Source organism: Mustela erminea, chromosome 13, assembly GCF_009829155.1.
Source record: "Mustela erminea isolate mMusErm1 chromosome 13, mMusErm1.Pri, whole genome shotgun sequence".
Taxonomy (NCBI): Eukaryota; Metazoa; Chordata; class Mammalia; order Carnivora; family Mustelidae; genus Mustela; species Mustela erminea.
Window position 1 is genome coordinate 8766757 of NC_045626.1, and position 17190 is coordinate 8783946.

The window sequence follows — 17190 nt, forward strand, 5'->3', positions numbered from 1 at the left end:
TAACCCACAATTAAATTAGTTTCAGGTGTACAGCATAGTGACTCAGCAGTGCTGCATGTAACACAGCACCCATCAAGAGAGTGTCTTGTAGCCTGTGCGGATGCTCACCAGAAAGGCCCTGATGCTGCAGGAGATGTAACTGGTGCGCATACCGTGCTTTTGGCTCAGTATGGAAACGGAATCGTTCTCCACACCAAAGCAAGCAGGTGCTCAGTCATTTGCCTCTGGAGTCACGAGAGGATGGCCCATGGAAGGTCAGACGGCATCCTAGACTAGGCTAGCAGTACCCGGGCTGCCACTATGGCGAGAAGACAAGAAGACAGCATGAAAAAGCCTTCTTCTGGTCAGACTTTGGTCAAGGCTAAGACTGCTGCTCCCAGACGCTTTCCTTCAAGCGAGTGGGCTAGGCATTCTTGGCAGACAGAACAGGTTGGGCTCCTTGTGGCGTCCATCGTGTCCCAGGATCAGCTGACACATTCTTTGAGTTTCCCCTAGCCATTTGCATGAGTTCCGTGGACCCCAGCCACACTCTCCAGACCCCGCAAGACCACATTTTTTCCCTCTTCAGTTTCTCTGAGAACACTGCTTCTGATAACAGCCCTGGAATTTATGCTCAAGCTAGCCGGCAATTGGCCTGGTCCTGGGCATACAACAGACTCTCTGAACTCCATATCTCCCCTAATCCACAAGGCTGCTTGAGGGTTTTAATGAATATCTGAAGTATGGGCTTGACGAATGGCAGGGGACAAGATTCCCCAGCCTGGTCTACACATCTAGGCCTGGGAATGCAGCAGATCCCCAGTCAGGTACTTTGTCCGGTTGTCTGTCCCCTTCCTTCAGTTTGACAGTTACTCACTCTACAGTCTGTGTTGGGGACCCTATAAAGGACTTCCATGCCAACTCCTTCCCGAAGACTCAGATCAGTGAGAGATGAGAATGGCTATTAAACGTTAAGGACTGGGAGACCGTAACCTCCTGCTTCTCCCCGCGTTGGTGCAGAGTATGAGTGTCTGCCTCAAGAACAGTGACCATCAATGAGAGGTGTCTAGTTCAGCAACTTGCTCACGGTGGCTGTATTACTTTGCCTAGGTAGTTCCATTGTGAATACAACAGAACTTTTTATTAAGCGTGAGAGGAACAGAGGCAGAAGATCTGGGTTTACCAGTCTGGGGGATTGACTGAGGGTGCTATTCTTGCCCATGGTGCAGGACAGACTATGTCACGTCTGGACAGATGTGAGCGCCGTTGGACTGAAGAACTCAGATACTGGACAGGTGTTCTCTTTGTCTTAACTGTAGGTTCAAGAATCTTCCTAAAATATTCCCATAAAGAACTTTTGTCATTCATTCAGTATAAATTAAATATAAGTCACTGTGGAAGGTACTAAAAGATGAAATAAGCGTATTTATGGTTGGATAATATGTAAATACAACGCGTGGAAATTGATAAGAATCCTAAAGAGGATTAAAGACAATATGGAGAGATTGTTTCTAGCTGTGAGGAATTCAGGAAGGCATTTTGGAGTAAGAAATGCTTTTAGCTGGATAGGATGTGAACACAAAAAATACATAAAGTCAGATAAACACTGTGAATTTAGCTGTGATAAATACCGTGGGTTGATTGGAAATCATGGGATGCTTATATTTGAGTGGAGCCAGCACAGGAGGACATGTAGCAGCATATACTACTTTCTGTAGGTGAGGGAAGGGTACCTAAAAAGTGTCAGATAAGAGTAACACGATCAGATGATCACAACTGTTTTAGGAGAACTCTTTAACTGCAGGCTCTTGTGTCGGGGGGTCCCCCAAAGCACCCCCAGGCTTGGTTATTGACCAGGAGCACTCAGGGGACTCAGCCTATTGTGGAAGTCACAGTTATGGTTTATTGCCGTGAAAGGGCACCAAGCAAAACGCCATTGTGGGGTAAATTCCAGAGGAAACCAGGAACAAGTTCCAAGAGTCCTTTCCTAGTAGAGTCTTACAGGATGTGCTTAATTCCTCCATCAGGAGCTGTGACCACATGTGTGAAGTGTTCTCTACCAAGGAAGCTCATTAGAGACTCAGTGCTTAGGGAGTCTTATTGCAGGGTGGTCTTGTAAGGACCTTCCTGCCTAGTCTGTACCAAAATTTCAGACTTTGGAAGGAGAGCAGATGTTCATCATAAAACTACTTTGTTTGCATAGCGTTGGAACAGTGAGCTATCTTATCAGGAAATGGTGGAAAGCCTCCTGAAATTCAAGTTTCTGGATGCCAACCAAGGGCTAGTCTTGGAAGCAGACCTTGTTAAAGGACAGCAGTCTCGGTTTAGCTGTGCTAGCTGTGATGGGTAAGAGTAAATGGAGTAGAGGGGCCAGGAGCTGAAGCTTGTATCTGTGTTTCTACCAAGTCCCACTTAATTTTTTTTTAATTTATTTTTTAAGATTTTATTTGAGAGGGAGAGTGAACAGGAGTAGGGAGAGCTGCAGGGGGAGAGGGAGAAGCCGACTCCCCCACCAAACAGGAAGCTTGACGCGGGGCTCTGTCGCAGGACTCTGGGATCAGGACCTGAGCCTAAGGCAGGTGCTTAACAGACTGAGCCACCCAGGTGCTCCAGTTTGTTGTTGTTGTTGTTGTTGTTGTTGTTATTATTATTATTATTATTATTATTATTTTGTACTCCTGATTACTTTATCAGTTCTGTGCTTTTTAAAAGATGTTTAATAGGGGTGCCTGGGTGGCTCCGATGGTTAAGCATCTGCCTTCGGCTCGGGTCATGGTCCTACTCGAGCTCCACATCAGGTTCCCTGCTCACCCGGGAGCCTGCCTCTCCCTCTCCTTGTACTGCTCCTTGCTTGTGCGCTCTCTCTCTCTGTTAAATAAATAAAATCTTAAAAAAATTTTGAAGTAAAAGGTGATTAATGGATAAGATTTAGAGGTCACTTAGTAAAAATTTTACGTAAAAACTTGAATTTGTTCAGTGCTCCAGTATTTATCAGTTTATCAGCCCCGTGTATTGTAATACAAACAAACATGCATTCGGAGATTTGTTTTCTCATGTTTGTTTTTTAGGTTTAAAGACAATCGGAAAGATGACATTTGGCTTGTAGATGTGAGTATGTAAATTTTTGTATTAATTACCCCGGCCATTTTAAGTATGATTTTCTATTCGCCACATAGATAGGGTAATGTATAGTTAGTGTTTATGTATATTATCCAGTTTTTGTCACAAAATATTATGTAGATTATTATATTAAAATGAACATCGGAGCCTTAAGGTTCCTGGCAAGGGAACCTGTTTTTGCTGAAATTCCGAAGAAGTTGACACATGAATTACGTCTGAGGGAGATTGCGGTATGATTTTACTACAAAATACACTCTTCTTTTTTCCTATTATGCAAGAAATTGTTTAGGTTATTATCACTTGACAGTAAAAATCTTCCTTTCATCATAATGGGGAACAAAATCAGATTTTCATCTTCCTTTTTTCACTTTCAAGTTTAGAATGTATTTAAACCTCCTGTTGTTTGGGATTTTAACTTGCCCCAGTAAAAATGTAGCAGAGAGGCAGCAAAAGAGAGAGAACGAGAACCGCAAAGCTGGCAGTTGCTGGAGTCAAGCGATGGGGCGCGAGAGTGTCCATCGTTTAATTTTTCCTCTCTTCTTTTGTGCATGTTTGAACATTTCTGTAATGTTGAAAGTAGGTAAATCTTACTTCATGAAAGTACAAGACGCGGTTGGTTACACCATTTAACTGGAGGAACCTGTTTTTACCTCAGCCCTCTGGTGATCCTGAAGAAAAAGGAATTGTGATTTTAGGTTAATCAGCCTTGTCCCTTTGCCAAGCCAGTCATCTTAGTGATTTCCCATCCCTTGCCAGTAGTTAGGCTTAAAGTAGCAAAGGTACCTATGGTGTTGGGATTTTCAAAACAGAGATAGACCAGTGTTCGTCGTGAACACTTAAGGGAGGTATGTGTGATGTACGTGTATTTGTCTCCTATGACACAGACTGACTTTGGACAAAGATGTTTTTACTGTAAATTATCTGTTTTAAATAGGATTAAGTAGTCATTTTAAATGAACTTAAAGTAATATCAGTGTTGAGGTATATGCTAGGCATTAAACTAATTAGATTTGTGTGTATGTTTTGCTTTTTATTACGTAACTACTTTAGAAATTATATTTAGACTTTTTGTCTAAAATGAACTCTTCATCAGATCATTTAGTCAAAGAGATTCTTTAAAAATTAAAATTGATATACACAATAGCACAACATTTCAGTGGTTGTCTTTTCTTTTTTCCTCAAGTTTTATGCACCATGGTGTGGCCATTGTAAAAAACTGGAACCGATTTGGAATGAAGTTGGTCTTGAGATGAAAAATATTGGTTCTCCAGTTAAAGTTGGAAAGATGGATGCTACCTCCTATTCCAGTAAGCATTTACTCAGTTTATTATTTTACTGTTCTCATAGTGAAAAGGTATACTGAACATGAAGCAGTATTCAAGGTAGGAGGAAGAAATACTTCTTTTTTGCTCAGGTAAGTTAATGTTATCTTAATAATTAAAGATTGTATATTTTATGAGTTAAGTGGTTTAGCCGTCAAACGTGTAATATGTAGTGTATGTTACTCTTCTGCCTCACATGTATCTATAAGCCACTGTTTCTCCTTTGAGCCCCCTTGAGAGACTCTGTTTACCTGAGGCAGCTACAGAAATTTGAGTGTCAAACTGTGGATGTTGCTGTGTGAATTCCGAAGGAGAGTTGTCTCAGGAGCCAGAGATGATGTGGGAGAGGGGGAGAGAGAGACCTGTAGGGTGAGATGCGGTGGAAAAAAACACAAGGGAGGATCAGCAGAGTATTCACGTTAGAGAGAATATTACAGCAAAATCTCAACAGTTGGAAATGAGCTTAATAAGTATGTATGAGAGAATAGGATGTCCTAAAGCGGAGGTTGGCAGACCACCTGTGGACAGAATCTGGCCCACTGCCCATTTTTGTAAGGGGGGCTCTATTGGAACAGAGTTACACTCATTTGTTTACTGTTGTCTTTGCCTATTTTCGTGTTCCACTGGAGGAGTTGAGGAGTTTCAACAGAGACTCTGCCCCACAGTGCCTAAGATATTTGTTATCTGACCTTTTACAGACAAGTTCACCAATGCCTATCTTAAAGGATTTGAGAAAAGAAGAATTTAAGTTTAGAGAAGTATGAAGTGTCATAGAAATTTGGAAAGAGCATGGCTTCAGAAAGCAGACCTGAATTCAAATCCTGCTTCTGCCTGCTACTTTTGCCATGTAAAATGGGGGGAGTTTCGTAACGTCTCTGAGCTCTGATGTCTGCATTGGTAAATATTTAATTGTCACGTGTCTTTCATTGGTTTTTTTGAAATGAAATGATATAGCACATGTCAAGTTCTTTGTAGTATTCAATACATGTAGGTTCCCTTTTCCTTTAATCAGTGAAGAAAGTGGAATTCTGTAATGCACATTTCTTTTTAGGAAATCAGGATTATACTCAGGATACAGCTTTGGAAAAGGACAGGTCTATGTTTTTTGTTTGTTTGGTTTTGGTTTTTTGTTTTATTTTTTAAAGGTTTATTTATATGTTAGAGAGACAGAGGGAGATTGAACGTTCAAGCATTGGGGGCGGCAGGCAGAAGTAGAAGCAGGCTTCTTGCTGAGCAAGGAGCCCAGTGTAGGACTCAATCCCAGGACCCTGGGATCATGACCTGAGCCAAAGGCAGATGTTGAACAGACAGAGCCACCCAGGTTCCCAGGACAGGCTTATGTTTTAATCCCATATCTCCCTAGTGCTACTTCTGGGTCTTTGGGGAAGGCCTTAACTTTTCAATTTTAGTTTTCTGTGTCTGTAGGTGGGAGAGTACTAATCCTGAAGGTTGGGAGGATTGTATTAGCATTTCGCATGCAGAATTCCTTGCAGAGTGCCTAGCGCACATAAGACGACGTATGAGACCGGATTTTAGGGGTCTGTCACGTCATGGTGTTAAAGATTTTATCAGCTGTCAATTGAGAGGTAATGGGCATTTTTGAGAATCAGTTGATTTGATAAAAATGTTTTTGGCGGCCACATGTACAGTACAAAAGAAAGCATTTAGTCAAGAAAATCATCTAAGTCCATTTTTGTATGCCATCTTGGTGCTCTACAAAAAGATGCTGGAAGCCCAGACTTAGTAATGACAGTGGAGTGAAAGGGGACACAGTAATCCTCACAGACACCTTCAAGGATGAAATCACAGATGTGATCGTCTGGCTCTGTCCTGTAAAGAAGAGCAATCAAAAGTAGTGGGACATGATTCTTAGCATAGCTGCTGAACTACACAACGGCTGGCTATATGGAAAAGAGTAATTCATTTTCTGTGTGTTTCCATGTTAGCAGCTGCTGTGAATTTATGGGATTTGGCTTCCTGATGTTCGGGAACAGGGAACTAGAGAGCAGTTAGGTGTGAGGGATGGAATTATAGTCAAACAAAGAAGTTGTTAAACCTTTGAGAGGAGACCAGAGCGATAGCAGGAATTACTGTAGACAGAGACTGATTTCTAGAATTAAGCTTTTTAACAGTGTTTGAGAAATGACTGGTTTCACCCAATGCTCCTGAAAGTAAGTTCTTGTGTCTAGGCTGTCTTGTGTCCATCAGTCTTGTTTGATTAGAGCTGTGTGTGCCTATGTTCATTCACGTTGTCAGTCGTATTCACTCAAGTGTGTTTACTAGCTAGTGTGTTGGTCTCTAGAGATTAAAGGAAGACCAAAACAAACCCATCTGGTCCAGGAAATGCTTAGTCTAATAGAAGGAAAAGTACGAACAGACCAACAGGTAGAATAAAGTCTCAAACATAACGAATTCTTGTGATCATTTGAATCATTTAACAGAGTCATAAAGTAGAATAATGTAAAAAGGACTGTGGGTATATAAAGACAGATAATCAATGAAAAAAGAGTACCTACAAATCAGTAAAAACCTTAGTGGTAACTACTCCTGTGATGCTACAGTGCTAATAACTGTTTACACTTTGTCTTTTTATAGTACCTAATTCATTAGCTTACTCTTCATTATGTGCCTGTGTGTGTCACTATTAAGTGACACTATGTTTAGGGCAAAAATAGCTAAGACTTCTCAGGAGCTTAGGAAAGGAAATATTTTAAATGCTGTGATTAAAGTGCAGTGTTCTTACAGCTGTTAAGACTTCATATATGGTTTGTAGCGTTGTAGGTACTTTACGATGAGACTTTTTTCATCCCGTTATTCATAATCCATTCAGAGGTTTAAATTTTTGCCTCCGATATGTGACTATTACAGATCTGTTCATTTAGCATCGTGTTCTCTGTTACGTTGAGTTAATAGGAGGAAGAAAGGTCTGAAGAGCATGCCGAGCACATTATCTCAAGCAAGCCATCTAGCTTTGGGAAAGGGAAGGGGGGCTGGGACATGAGGGTGATCTCTGCCAAGATCATGGTGGGTGCTTCCTGTATTTTATGTCCTTTACTTCTGGGATGTGCAATGCTGAACCCTCCACCCCTTTCCCATGGTAATGCTTGCTTGTCAATCCTGGTGACTACTTGCATCATACAAACGTAGCCTATTCAAAAATCACTGGAGAGTCAATATTCATTCAGTGGATATTTCAAGAACCCTTGGGGTGCCTGGGTGGCTCAGTGGGTTAAGCCGCTGCCTTCGGCTCAGGTTATGATCTCAGGGTCCTGGGATCGAGTCCCGCATCGGGCTCTCTGCTCGGCGAGGAGTCTGCTTCCTCCTCTCTCTCTCTCTGCCTGCCTCTCTGCCTACTTGTGATCTCTGTCTGTCAAATAAATAAACAAAATCTTAAAAAAAAAAAAAAAAAAAAGTTTAAGAACCCTTAACTGTATGCCAGGATGTACCAGGCACATTCTAGGCATCAGTGATGCATCAGTGACCAAAGCAGACAACAATCTCTACTCTCATGGAGATGGTATTCTAGAGGGGAGAGACAATAACAAACATAAGTAAATTGTTATGTTACTTAATGTTTGATGTCAGCGGTGGATGCATTTTCTACTTTACTGTAGAATCAAGATGTTTTATGTGCTCATGGAGAAAATACTATCTTCCTAGTGTTTTTTTTGTTTGTTTGTTTGTTTTTTAAGGTGTATTTAAAAACTACTGTCTAGAGATTGTACGAATAGGTTTGGGGCATATAATTTTTTTTGGGGGGGGGATATAATTCCTAAAGTTTCCTTTAATACCTCAAAGCAACTCCACTATAAGCATTTTAGTAGAAACAGGTAAAGAAATTGAATTTTTTTTCCAGACTAGCTATCAACATTATTCTGTGTCTAACTGTAAACACTGAAGGGTTGGCTGTTTCCTGTGTATTTCATCCATCTTCCTAGGTCACTTTTCAGGCATTTTCAGCATTAGTGTATCTCAGCATTTAGTCTGCAGCCACCTGCATTAGGATTACCTGGGCTGCTCAGTGTAAATTTAGACTCTGGAGACCGACATCAGCCCTACCCAATGACAGTCTTTGAGACTGGGTCATGAGAATCTGTATTTTTAAAGTCGACTTCAGGTAATTCTGCTGCACGTTTGAATCAGAGAACCATGGAGTAAAGTATTAATCTGATGACTAGTTATTTATAGATTTATAATATTGGGCTTTGGTGGGATAGGATTATTCAGTGATCAAGTATAAAAAAATCTCTTAGGAGTATTTGAGGATAGCTTATTTCTCAGGCCTAGAAGTGCAGAGATTATAAGCATATGGCACCACTCTCAGTCCAGTGCATCTCTGTACAGAATTCTTGAACTAGAGAAATTTGAACTATCATGAAATATCCTGCCCTATGTGTTTGGAATTGTATCAAAATTTTCTTGATGCATGGTTTTAACTGATAATGCTGTAATCAACATTAAAAAAAAACCTCTATAAAAGTAGATATTTTAGGCTCTTTTTCTGTACATAATCCCTTGCAAAATCAAGTACCAGAATTGTTTCACATTTGTAAAATATGTTATGATGCTACCTGTAATGGTGTACTGATTTCTGTTTTGAAGCCACTGAAATTGTGTTTTTTCCTCAACGTAAGTGTGATACTTACTTTATGTTAAAGGTTATAATGTGCTTCTTGTTGATGTGTAAACTTGGAATGACATTTGGCCAATAACATTCTAATGTCATGTTCATAGATTATATTAGCAAATTAGTTTTATCTTTCTTTCTAAATTATAAGAACTTTTTGGTTAGTGATTGCATTTAAGGGTTGCTAAGTCTTGGCACTAAGGATATTTTGGGCCAAGTAATTCTTTGAGGGGAAGGGTTGCTGTGCATTGTAAGCTATTTAGCAAGATCCCTGATCTCCACCCACTAGATACCAGCAACACCCTTCTCCCCGTCCCATTGTCCCCCTAAGTTACTGCAACCAAAAGTGTCTCTAGACATTGCCCAGTGTCTCCTGGAGGGCAGATTTCCCCCAATGGAGAACTGCTGTATTTTATATCCTCTTCATATTAGATACATAGTAACACTCAGTAAATACTAAGAAAAATAGTATTTTGAGCTAAAAAGAATTTCACATTAATTACAGCCCCTCCCTTCTTCCCCTGCTCATTGTGTAGATGAAGTAACAGCAGGTCGTTAGCAATGAAATGACTAAGTAATTTCAAACACCAAAGTTAGAGGCAGAATTAGAACCAGAGTCTGAGATCATCATGATTCACTTCCAAGCCTAGCTCTACTACCAAGTTGTTAATTCAAGGAGAAAACAGGAAATAGGGGGCTTCATGTTTAACCTCATTTTATGAGCATTGAAAAGTATAAAATTTCAGAGAAGTTCTTCATGTTACAAATGGATTCTTGACTTTTTGAACAGAAGTCAAACTCAGACTTAAGCTTCAGTCATAGTCCTGCTACCTAATCAGTGCTTGCATTCAAACAAGTTACCAAGTCTCAGGATCAATTTCTTTACCTGAAAAGTGATGTTAGTATTCTTCTCCTGTTCACAGAATTATCTGGAGGGATAGTTGTAGGTCTACTAAAGTCAACTATAAGATATTTTTTATGTGGTAGTTATTATATATACACTGATGTGTCTGCAGTTAATCGCTTAACAGTGGGATCAGGATCAGAAATAGAAAGAATTGGACCTATCGTTTCAGGATCTCTGTGTGCCAAGCTCTCTCTTAGATTCTTTTCCACATGTTTTCTCATTTCGAAATCCCACCCATAAGCTGAAGAAGATGACTGCTGTCCTCAGAAGGATAAGAGCTGCCTGGATGATAAATGAGAAGGTGGAATCCTAACCTACAGCATTTTAAGTCTCTAACCCATGCTTTCCTTGCGCGATACATATATAAATTGTTTTCCTAGGGCAGCCTGAGTTTAAGGTTTTAGGAGTCACTGCCAGTTGAAATTCTGTCAAAAATGGAGTTTAATGCTCAGAGTCAAGGTATAATAGAGGGGGTGGCATTATATATCTCCATCTTACAGATATGCTGAGGCCAGGGAAATGTGATAGGCTGAAATGTGGAGCTGGGATTTTTTTCCTGAAACCTGTTTTGAGAACCACCATTGTATATTCTTACTGATTGCATATTTTCTTTATTTGTTTATTTAAAAAACTTTACAGTAAATTAAAGAATTGATAGATGGATATACCCGCTCCGCCCACTCAGTCATTGTATTATCTTAGTTTAAGGTAGTTAAGGGCTGATGTTTTCTGGCCTCCTGAATTTGGGAAGCGGGGGATTAAGAACATCTTTTACTCACATTATCCCTCCAAATCATTTTCATATTTTTACTCAGAAGTCAATCTCCATAACCACAGTGTTCAATTAGACTCTATTTGACAGGTAAATCCTACGTTAGTGATGGCACAAATAAATACGTAATTGCCTTAATTTCACATAGCTATTCAGAGGCGGATCTGTTTCTCCAAAACCTATGTTATTTTTGTTACCTTTGCTGTTTGTGTTGCTTCTAAGAAAAATCAGTGTTGATCACTGTCCAAAACCTTCCAGTCACCTTTCTCTGTATGTTTAAGGGAGACGCTCTGTTGATAACAAAGGAAGGCTGAGAGATTTTGATTTGTTATTTTGCCACAAATTCACTTCGTCATTATTCTTGGGTAGAGGTGGTGGATGGTGCTAAGAAACCAGGGTAATGGTGACTAAAGTGATGGATAAACCAGAACTCACATACAGTAGTGTCCTTATTCCCAACTACAGTTAAGTGTCCTCGAAATAAATAAAATTAACAAAGGGAGAGATCATATGAATAAATACATTATATTTTATTTAAACTGGTATATGTGTAAATATATTGTATATTGTCTCTTAATTAAGATGGTTTCATTTCTTTGTTGTTCTGGTTGTCTTGAATCTGTAAAGTAGGACGGTATTAATTTGCAGTAGTGATTTCTGTACCTCTTAAAGTCCTAATTCTCTATTTGTTTTTGTTTCTTCTTTCCCTCAAAAAAGATACCATTGTAGCAACTGTACCCCATTTAAATTAATGTGAGGACTTCAGAATAATCTTTGAAAATAACTAGAATTATTATGGGTTATTACAAAAGCAGAACTTCTAAAACGAGTAGATAAAGTTGCTTTTAGATCATGTATTGTCTGCAGAAATTAAGTAATTTTGCAAATACAATTTATTTTTTTAAAATTAAAATACAGTGCTGTTCTTTTAAGTCTCAGAAAACACTAAAGGAAAGGATGGGCTTTCTTTTTTTGTTTGTTTGTTTTTTATTTTTGCAAGGAACCAGTGAGACATAGAAAAAAATATTTGTCCTAGAAGATGAAATCAAATGACAAGTGAGACTTTATATATATATTTTTTAACAAAAATATCTTTAACAAGTACATCTTTTAAAAGAATCTTTAAAAAAGTACCTCAGAGATAAAATTTTAACTATTCTTTTAGCAGTTATTCTTAATTTGTCATAGTGTTTTGTGTGGCCATAGGTTGGAGTATTAAGTAATTGTTTTGTATGAGAATGTCATGTTTTTTCTTTTTTGTATGTGAATTTATATTCTTTTTTAAGATTTGAAAACAGCACAATTTTATGGGTTTGTATAAATACATATATATAAGTAAAAGGCTCATTTACTACCTAGTTTCTCATTTTTTAAAAAAAAAAATTTAGAATTATTTATTCTTTTTCTTATCAAGGCATTGCTTCAGAGTTTGGAGTTCGAGGTTATCCAACAATTAAGCTGTAAGTTGAGTGTTGTATGTTTATATGTGTATTTTTATTAGTTCACTCTGCTTACGTTTTATTACATTAATTTCTAGTAGCATCCTTGGAGGATTGAAGATTCGGGTTCAGTGATTCTTTCTAGGTGCAGTATGTGAACAGAGGAGAGCGACTGCATCTTCCTGCTTTTCTTGGTATTTAAGTGAGTGTGTTGTTGACGGCTGATTCACTGAGTGTCCTCTGAGCGTTTGCTGCGGGACAGGCCTCCTGCAGGGCGAGACGCACAGCTGTACCGTCTGAAAGGTGTTTCACCCTGAGGAGCTCAAGGGTATATTCTGCTGTATCATGTGACTCCTGTGTCCTAACAGATGTTACTTTTCTATAATGGAAATAGACTTACTTCATTAGAGGGGAAAGAAACAGAGAGAATCAAATTGATGGATTTAATTCTAATCTGTAAGTGTTGGTGAAGTCTAATGTAAAGTGTATATAAATTGGGAGAAATGGTGTACTAATTCTAAGGGATTTATTTCATAATCATAATTTTATTGAATTTTCTCTTGAGTTTCATCCTTATTTTGGTAATATGCGAGTTGTTGAATATTTGGAAACTTACTTTTATAATTAGGTAAGTTATTTTTCAGTGTTTTAAAATCTCAGATTTCAAAATTTGACTCATTTTAATTTTTTATTTCTTGAGTTTTGTGTTAACTTCCCTCCTTGCCCTGCTTTCAAAAAATGTTAAACCTCTTTTACTTGTGTTAAGTAAATTATCCTTTCTTTTCCTTTTTGTTTGATTATAAATGTTGTATTGTGTTTTCACTTTTTTTTTTTTAATCTCAGCTGGACACATCATTGACAGGCTTTTGGAAAATTGTCTTAATTTTATAGAATAGGTGTTTCACGCCCTGTTTATCTCTATAATCTTGGAGCATCTTTCAAGTTCCTGTGATGCTGTGTTGCTTAAAATTTGTTTACCTCTACCAAAATACTATTAATTCCCTGTCATTTTTTAAACTAGAGAAAATAGAATTACGTTGCTTTTACAGGCTCTTGATCATGAATGTGTAGATTATGCACCTTTCAGAAGCATAGACACAGTGCAACTATTAGATATAAAATGAACTATTTTCATGTAATTTCAATAAAATATAGCCTTTTTCTTTATATTTTGAATTGTTGGTCCCCTATAGCCAGTTGTCTACTGTATTTCACATGATTATGGTACTTCTGAAATAACTCTGCATTTACTATTTTATATACTGTAATTTAACATAACAGTAGTGATGAGTGTTAACTATTAAAACAGTTGAAATAATCTAAACTTCTGTCCTTTTTTTTTTTTTTCTTTTTAAGATTAAAGGGAGACTTGGCATATAATTATAGAGGACCACGAACTAAAGATGATATTATTGAGTTTGCTCACAGAGTGTCTGGGTAAGTTTTTATTAGGAAAGGCTTTCACTATATGATTACTAATGTTTTACCGCAGCAATGTCCACAGTAGCCAAAATATGGAAAGAGCCCAGATGTCCATCAACAGATGAATGGGTAAAAAGACATGGTATATATATATATATGCAATTGCATGTCAGCCAGCCATTAAGAAGAATGAAATCTTGCCATTTGGAACCACGTGGGTGGAACTGGATATTTTATATAAGTGATGTAAGTCAGTCAGAGAAAGACACACCATTTTCACTTATATCTGGAATTTAAGAAATAAAACAGATGAACAAAGGAGAAGAGAAGAAAAAAGATAAAAACAGAGAGGGAGACAAACCATAAGAGACTCTTAACTGTAGGAAACAAACTGAGGGTTGCTGGAGGGGTGAGGGTGGGGGGTGGGGTACCTGGGGGACAGGCATTAGAGAGGACACTGGATGTGATGAGCCCTGGGTGTTACATGCAACTGAGAAATCACTAAATTCTACTCCTAAAACTAGTAATATACTATATAGTAACTAAATTTAATATATTATTATTATTTTTTGAAGATACTAATACCTTAAAGTTAAATGCAATTTTGGGCCACGTGGGTGGCACAGTCAGTGAAGCACCCGCCTCTTGATTTTGGCTCAAGTCATGATCTTTGAGGCATGAAACCAAGCCCTGTGTGGGCTCCGTGCTGAGCTCCAGAGCCTGTTTAAGATTCTCTTTCTCTCCCTCTGCCCCTCCCCACCATGCATGTACTCTCTCTCTAAAAAAAGAAAGAAAACTAAAGCTAAATGCTTTGTAGTAGACCATATTGAACTCACATTTTTTTAAGGACTTAACCTAAATAACATCTTTCTGTTCGCTTATGACAAAAGGTAGGCATATGTAGCATATGCAGAGAGATGTTTAAAGAAACAAGAGGAACTGTGATTTGTATTATATTTGTTAACCTTGTATTAAATTTACTGCATTCGTAGAAAAAAAATTTTCTTCAGTAGATTTTTTTATTTTTTATCTTTTTTAAAGATTTTACTTACTTATTTGAGAGACTGAGAGCTCCAGCAGGGGGAGCAGAGGGAGAGAGAGAAGCAGACTCCCCGCTGATCAGGGAGCCTAACGTAGGGCTTAATCCCAGGACCTCGAGATCATGACCTGAACTAAAGGCACATGCTTAGCCCACTGAGCTACCTAGTGGATTTTTTTTTAAAGATTTTATTTATTTATTTGACAGAGAGAGACAGTGAGAGAGGAGACACAAGGAGACAGTGAGAGGGAGAAGCAGACTCCCCACTGAGCAGGGAGCCCAGTGTGGGGCTCAGTCCCAAGATCCCGAGCTCACAACCTGAGCTGAAGATGGGTGCTTAACCCACTGAGCCACCCAGGCGCCGCTGCCAGTGGATTTTTAATATTTTCAGAATTTGATTACTTCTGACAACCTTGTGAACGGTGGCTTTTATTTTACTGTAAATTTGCTTTTATACTGCTTCATTTACATCAGCTTATTTTTCTTGTTACTTAACTCCAGAGTTTTTAAAAGAAACCCCACAATATCATTGTTCTGATTAGACCTGGGCTTTAATCCCTGGCCTGTGATACTGGAAAATTCTTCTTAGATAACAGCTAAAATACTTTCCTTGATCTGTCACATGCTGCTTTATGCCAACTGTGAGGTATTACTACACATTGCTTAGAATGTGACAAATTAGAACCCAGATTCTTATTGGAGCTACAGATCTCTGAGATTTTACTGCTAAGAAGACAGTTTCTTCCTTAAACATTTCCTGTTGGTTTGAATGTGGTGATTTTGCTTTTTCATCTATATCTGTCTTGCTGGGGTGTAAAAAGTTGGTGCTTGTAATTATTTAATACAATTATGTGGATCTTATTCAAGAGAACATTTATCAAGGTAAGTTAACTTATGTTGACTTTGAAAGTATATGCACTTGTGAGTTTGACAGGATACATTGATAACTTTAAATAGCTTTAAAGTAAAACTGAAATATCGCAGTGGGTTTGTTGAGTGGCATGGCACTGTATGGGCTGAATTATTTGAGAGAAAGGCAGAATTAGGAATGACCTTTTTTCAAGTTTGCAGAGCTTATTAATAATAATTTTCACTGTATTTTCTCATTGACTGCATATTTCATTTTATCTGCTTTCTGAATAAATTGTGAGATAAGTTTATATTATATGAGGGGATATATGATACGAGGGGATTACATGAGGGACTGATGTAACTAAAGGTGACTCTGTTGCAAATGAAATTTCATGACTCAATCCTGGGGTTGCATCACTTAGCAGTTAATTACTGAAGTACAAGAATAGAGGCTAGAGTGGAGTGATGCAACATACGTAAGGAACGGTGCATTTTGAAAATATGTTTGCCTTTGCAAACTGTATTCTTTCCAGATTTAGTGGAGAAAAATCTGACAGTATAAACCATGCCTCTTTTTTAGTTTTTTAGTAACATTTTGCAAGTGATACATTTTACAATAAACTTTGATGTAATTTATTTCTCAGTGTATTTGGCTTTGAAATATGCTTGCATAATAAAAGTCTTTGTAGAATTTTGTTTTCTTTTTATAAGGTTCTGAGGTATTATTAGGACTACCACTTTCCCTTATATTTTTTCTGAAAAGAATAACATACTTATGAAACATTTAGATTTTAACCTCTATATTTTATTTCTTTTAAAATTTTTTTTTAAGATTTTTATTTATTTATTTGACAAAGAGAGATCACAAGTAGGCAGAGAGGCAGGCAGAGAGAGAGCGGAGGAAGCAGGCTCCCTGCTGAGAAGAGAGCCCGATGCGGGTCTTGATCCCAGGACCCTGAAATCATGACCTGAGCCGAAGGCAGAGGCTTAACCCACTGAGCCACCCAGGCGCCCTAACCTCTATATTTTAAAACTAGCATTTAAATAGACATAAATCTTTTTAACATCGCATTATAATTTTCTGGGATAGGATTTCATAGTGTGTTAGTGTGAATGATCATAGGAGAGGGAAAAAAAAAATAATTCTCATGCAGATCCTTTTATTTGTGGCTGAGGACTCTAAATGGCTTATAGTTTTGTTCTTGCCTATCACAATATTGGCCAAGTTGGTACTCTCTAAAGGGATGTATTTTAAACTTATTTTTTAAATTGATAGATTAAGTTGTGGGTACTTTGTTTTCATTGTGTGAGTACAGTTTTGGTCATGGGCTAAAGTTTTATTAGATTTTTGTGGATTGCGTGATTACTTAAAATTCAGTTAATACAACATTAAAACTTTGTAACTTTAAAATTATGTATTATCTTTACTTCAAATGCAAGTTCATTTTCTGTTTGTTTTATTTTCAAACAGGGCTCTAATTCGGCCACTTCCAAGTCAGCAAATGTTTGAACATGTGCAAAAGAGACATCGTGTATTTTTTGTTTACATAGGCGGAGAGTCACCTTTGAAGGTTATCAAATGATTTTATTTTTTAAATTCACAAACACAAATGTATTATGATTTACTTTTCAGTATAGCCAAAACTTTGACCCAAACACTTAAAATTATTTCACTTTTATTGGAAATGTTTTAGTTCAATCTAATAGTTTT

The 17190-nt window shown here is 37.9% G+C and overlaps 1 protein-coding gene across 1 annotated transcript in view; it reads left to right on the forward strand.

Moving 5' to 3' along the window:
• The window catches only part of TMX3 (thioredoxin related transmembrane protein 3), a 41484-nt gene that overhangs the window by 5174 nt on the left and 19120 nt on the right, over nucleotides 1-17190 (forward strand). The window contains exons 3-7 of the mRNA XM_032311204.1: nucleotides 3048-3087; nucleotides 4283-4406; nucleotides 12142-12187; nucleotides 13523-13603; nucleotides 16951-17050. Of these exons, the coding sequence (XP_032167095.1) occupies nucleotides 3048-3087; nucleotides 4283-4406; nucleotides 12142-12187; nucleotides 13523-13603; nucleotides 16951-17050 (391 nt within the window). The remainder of the gene's footprint in view (nucleotides 1-3047; nucleotides 3088-4282; nucleotides 4407-12141; nucleotides 12188-13522; nucleotides 13604-16950; nucleotides 17051-17190) is intronic.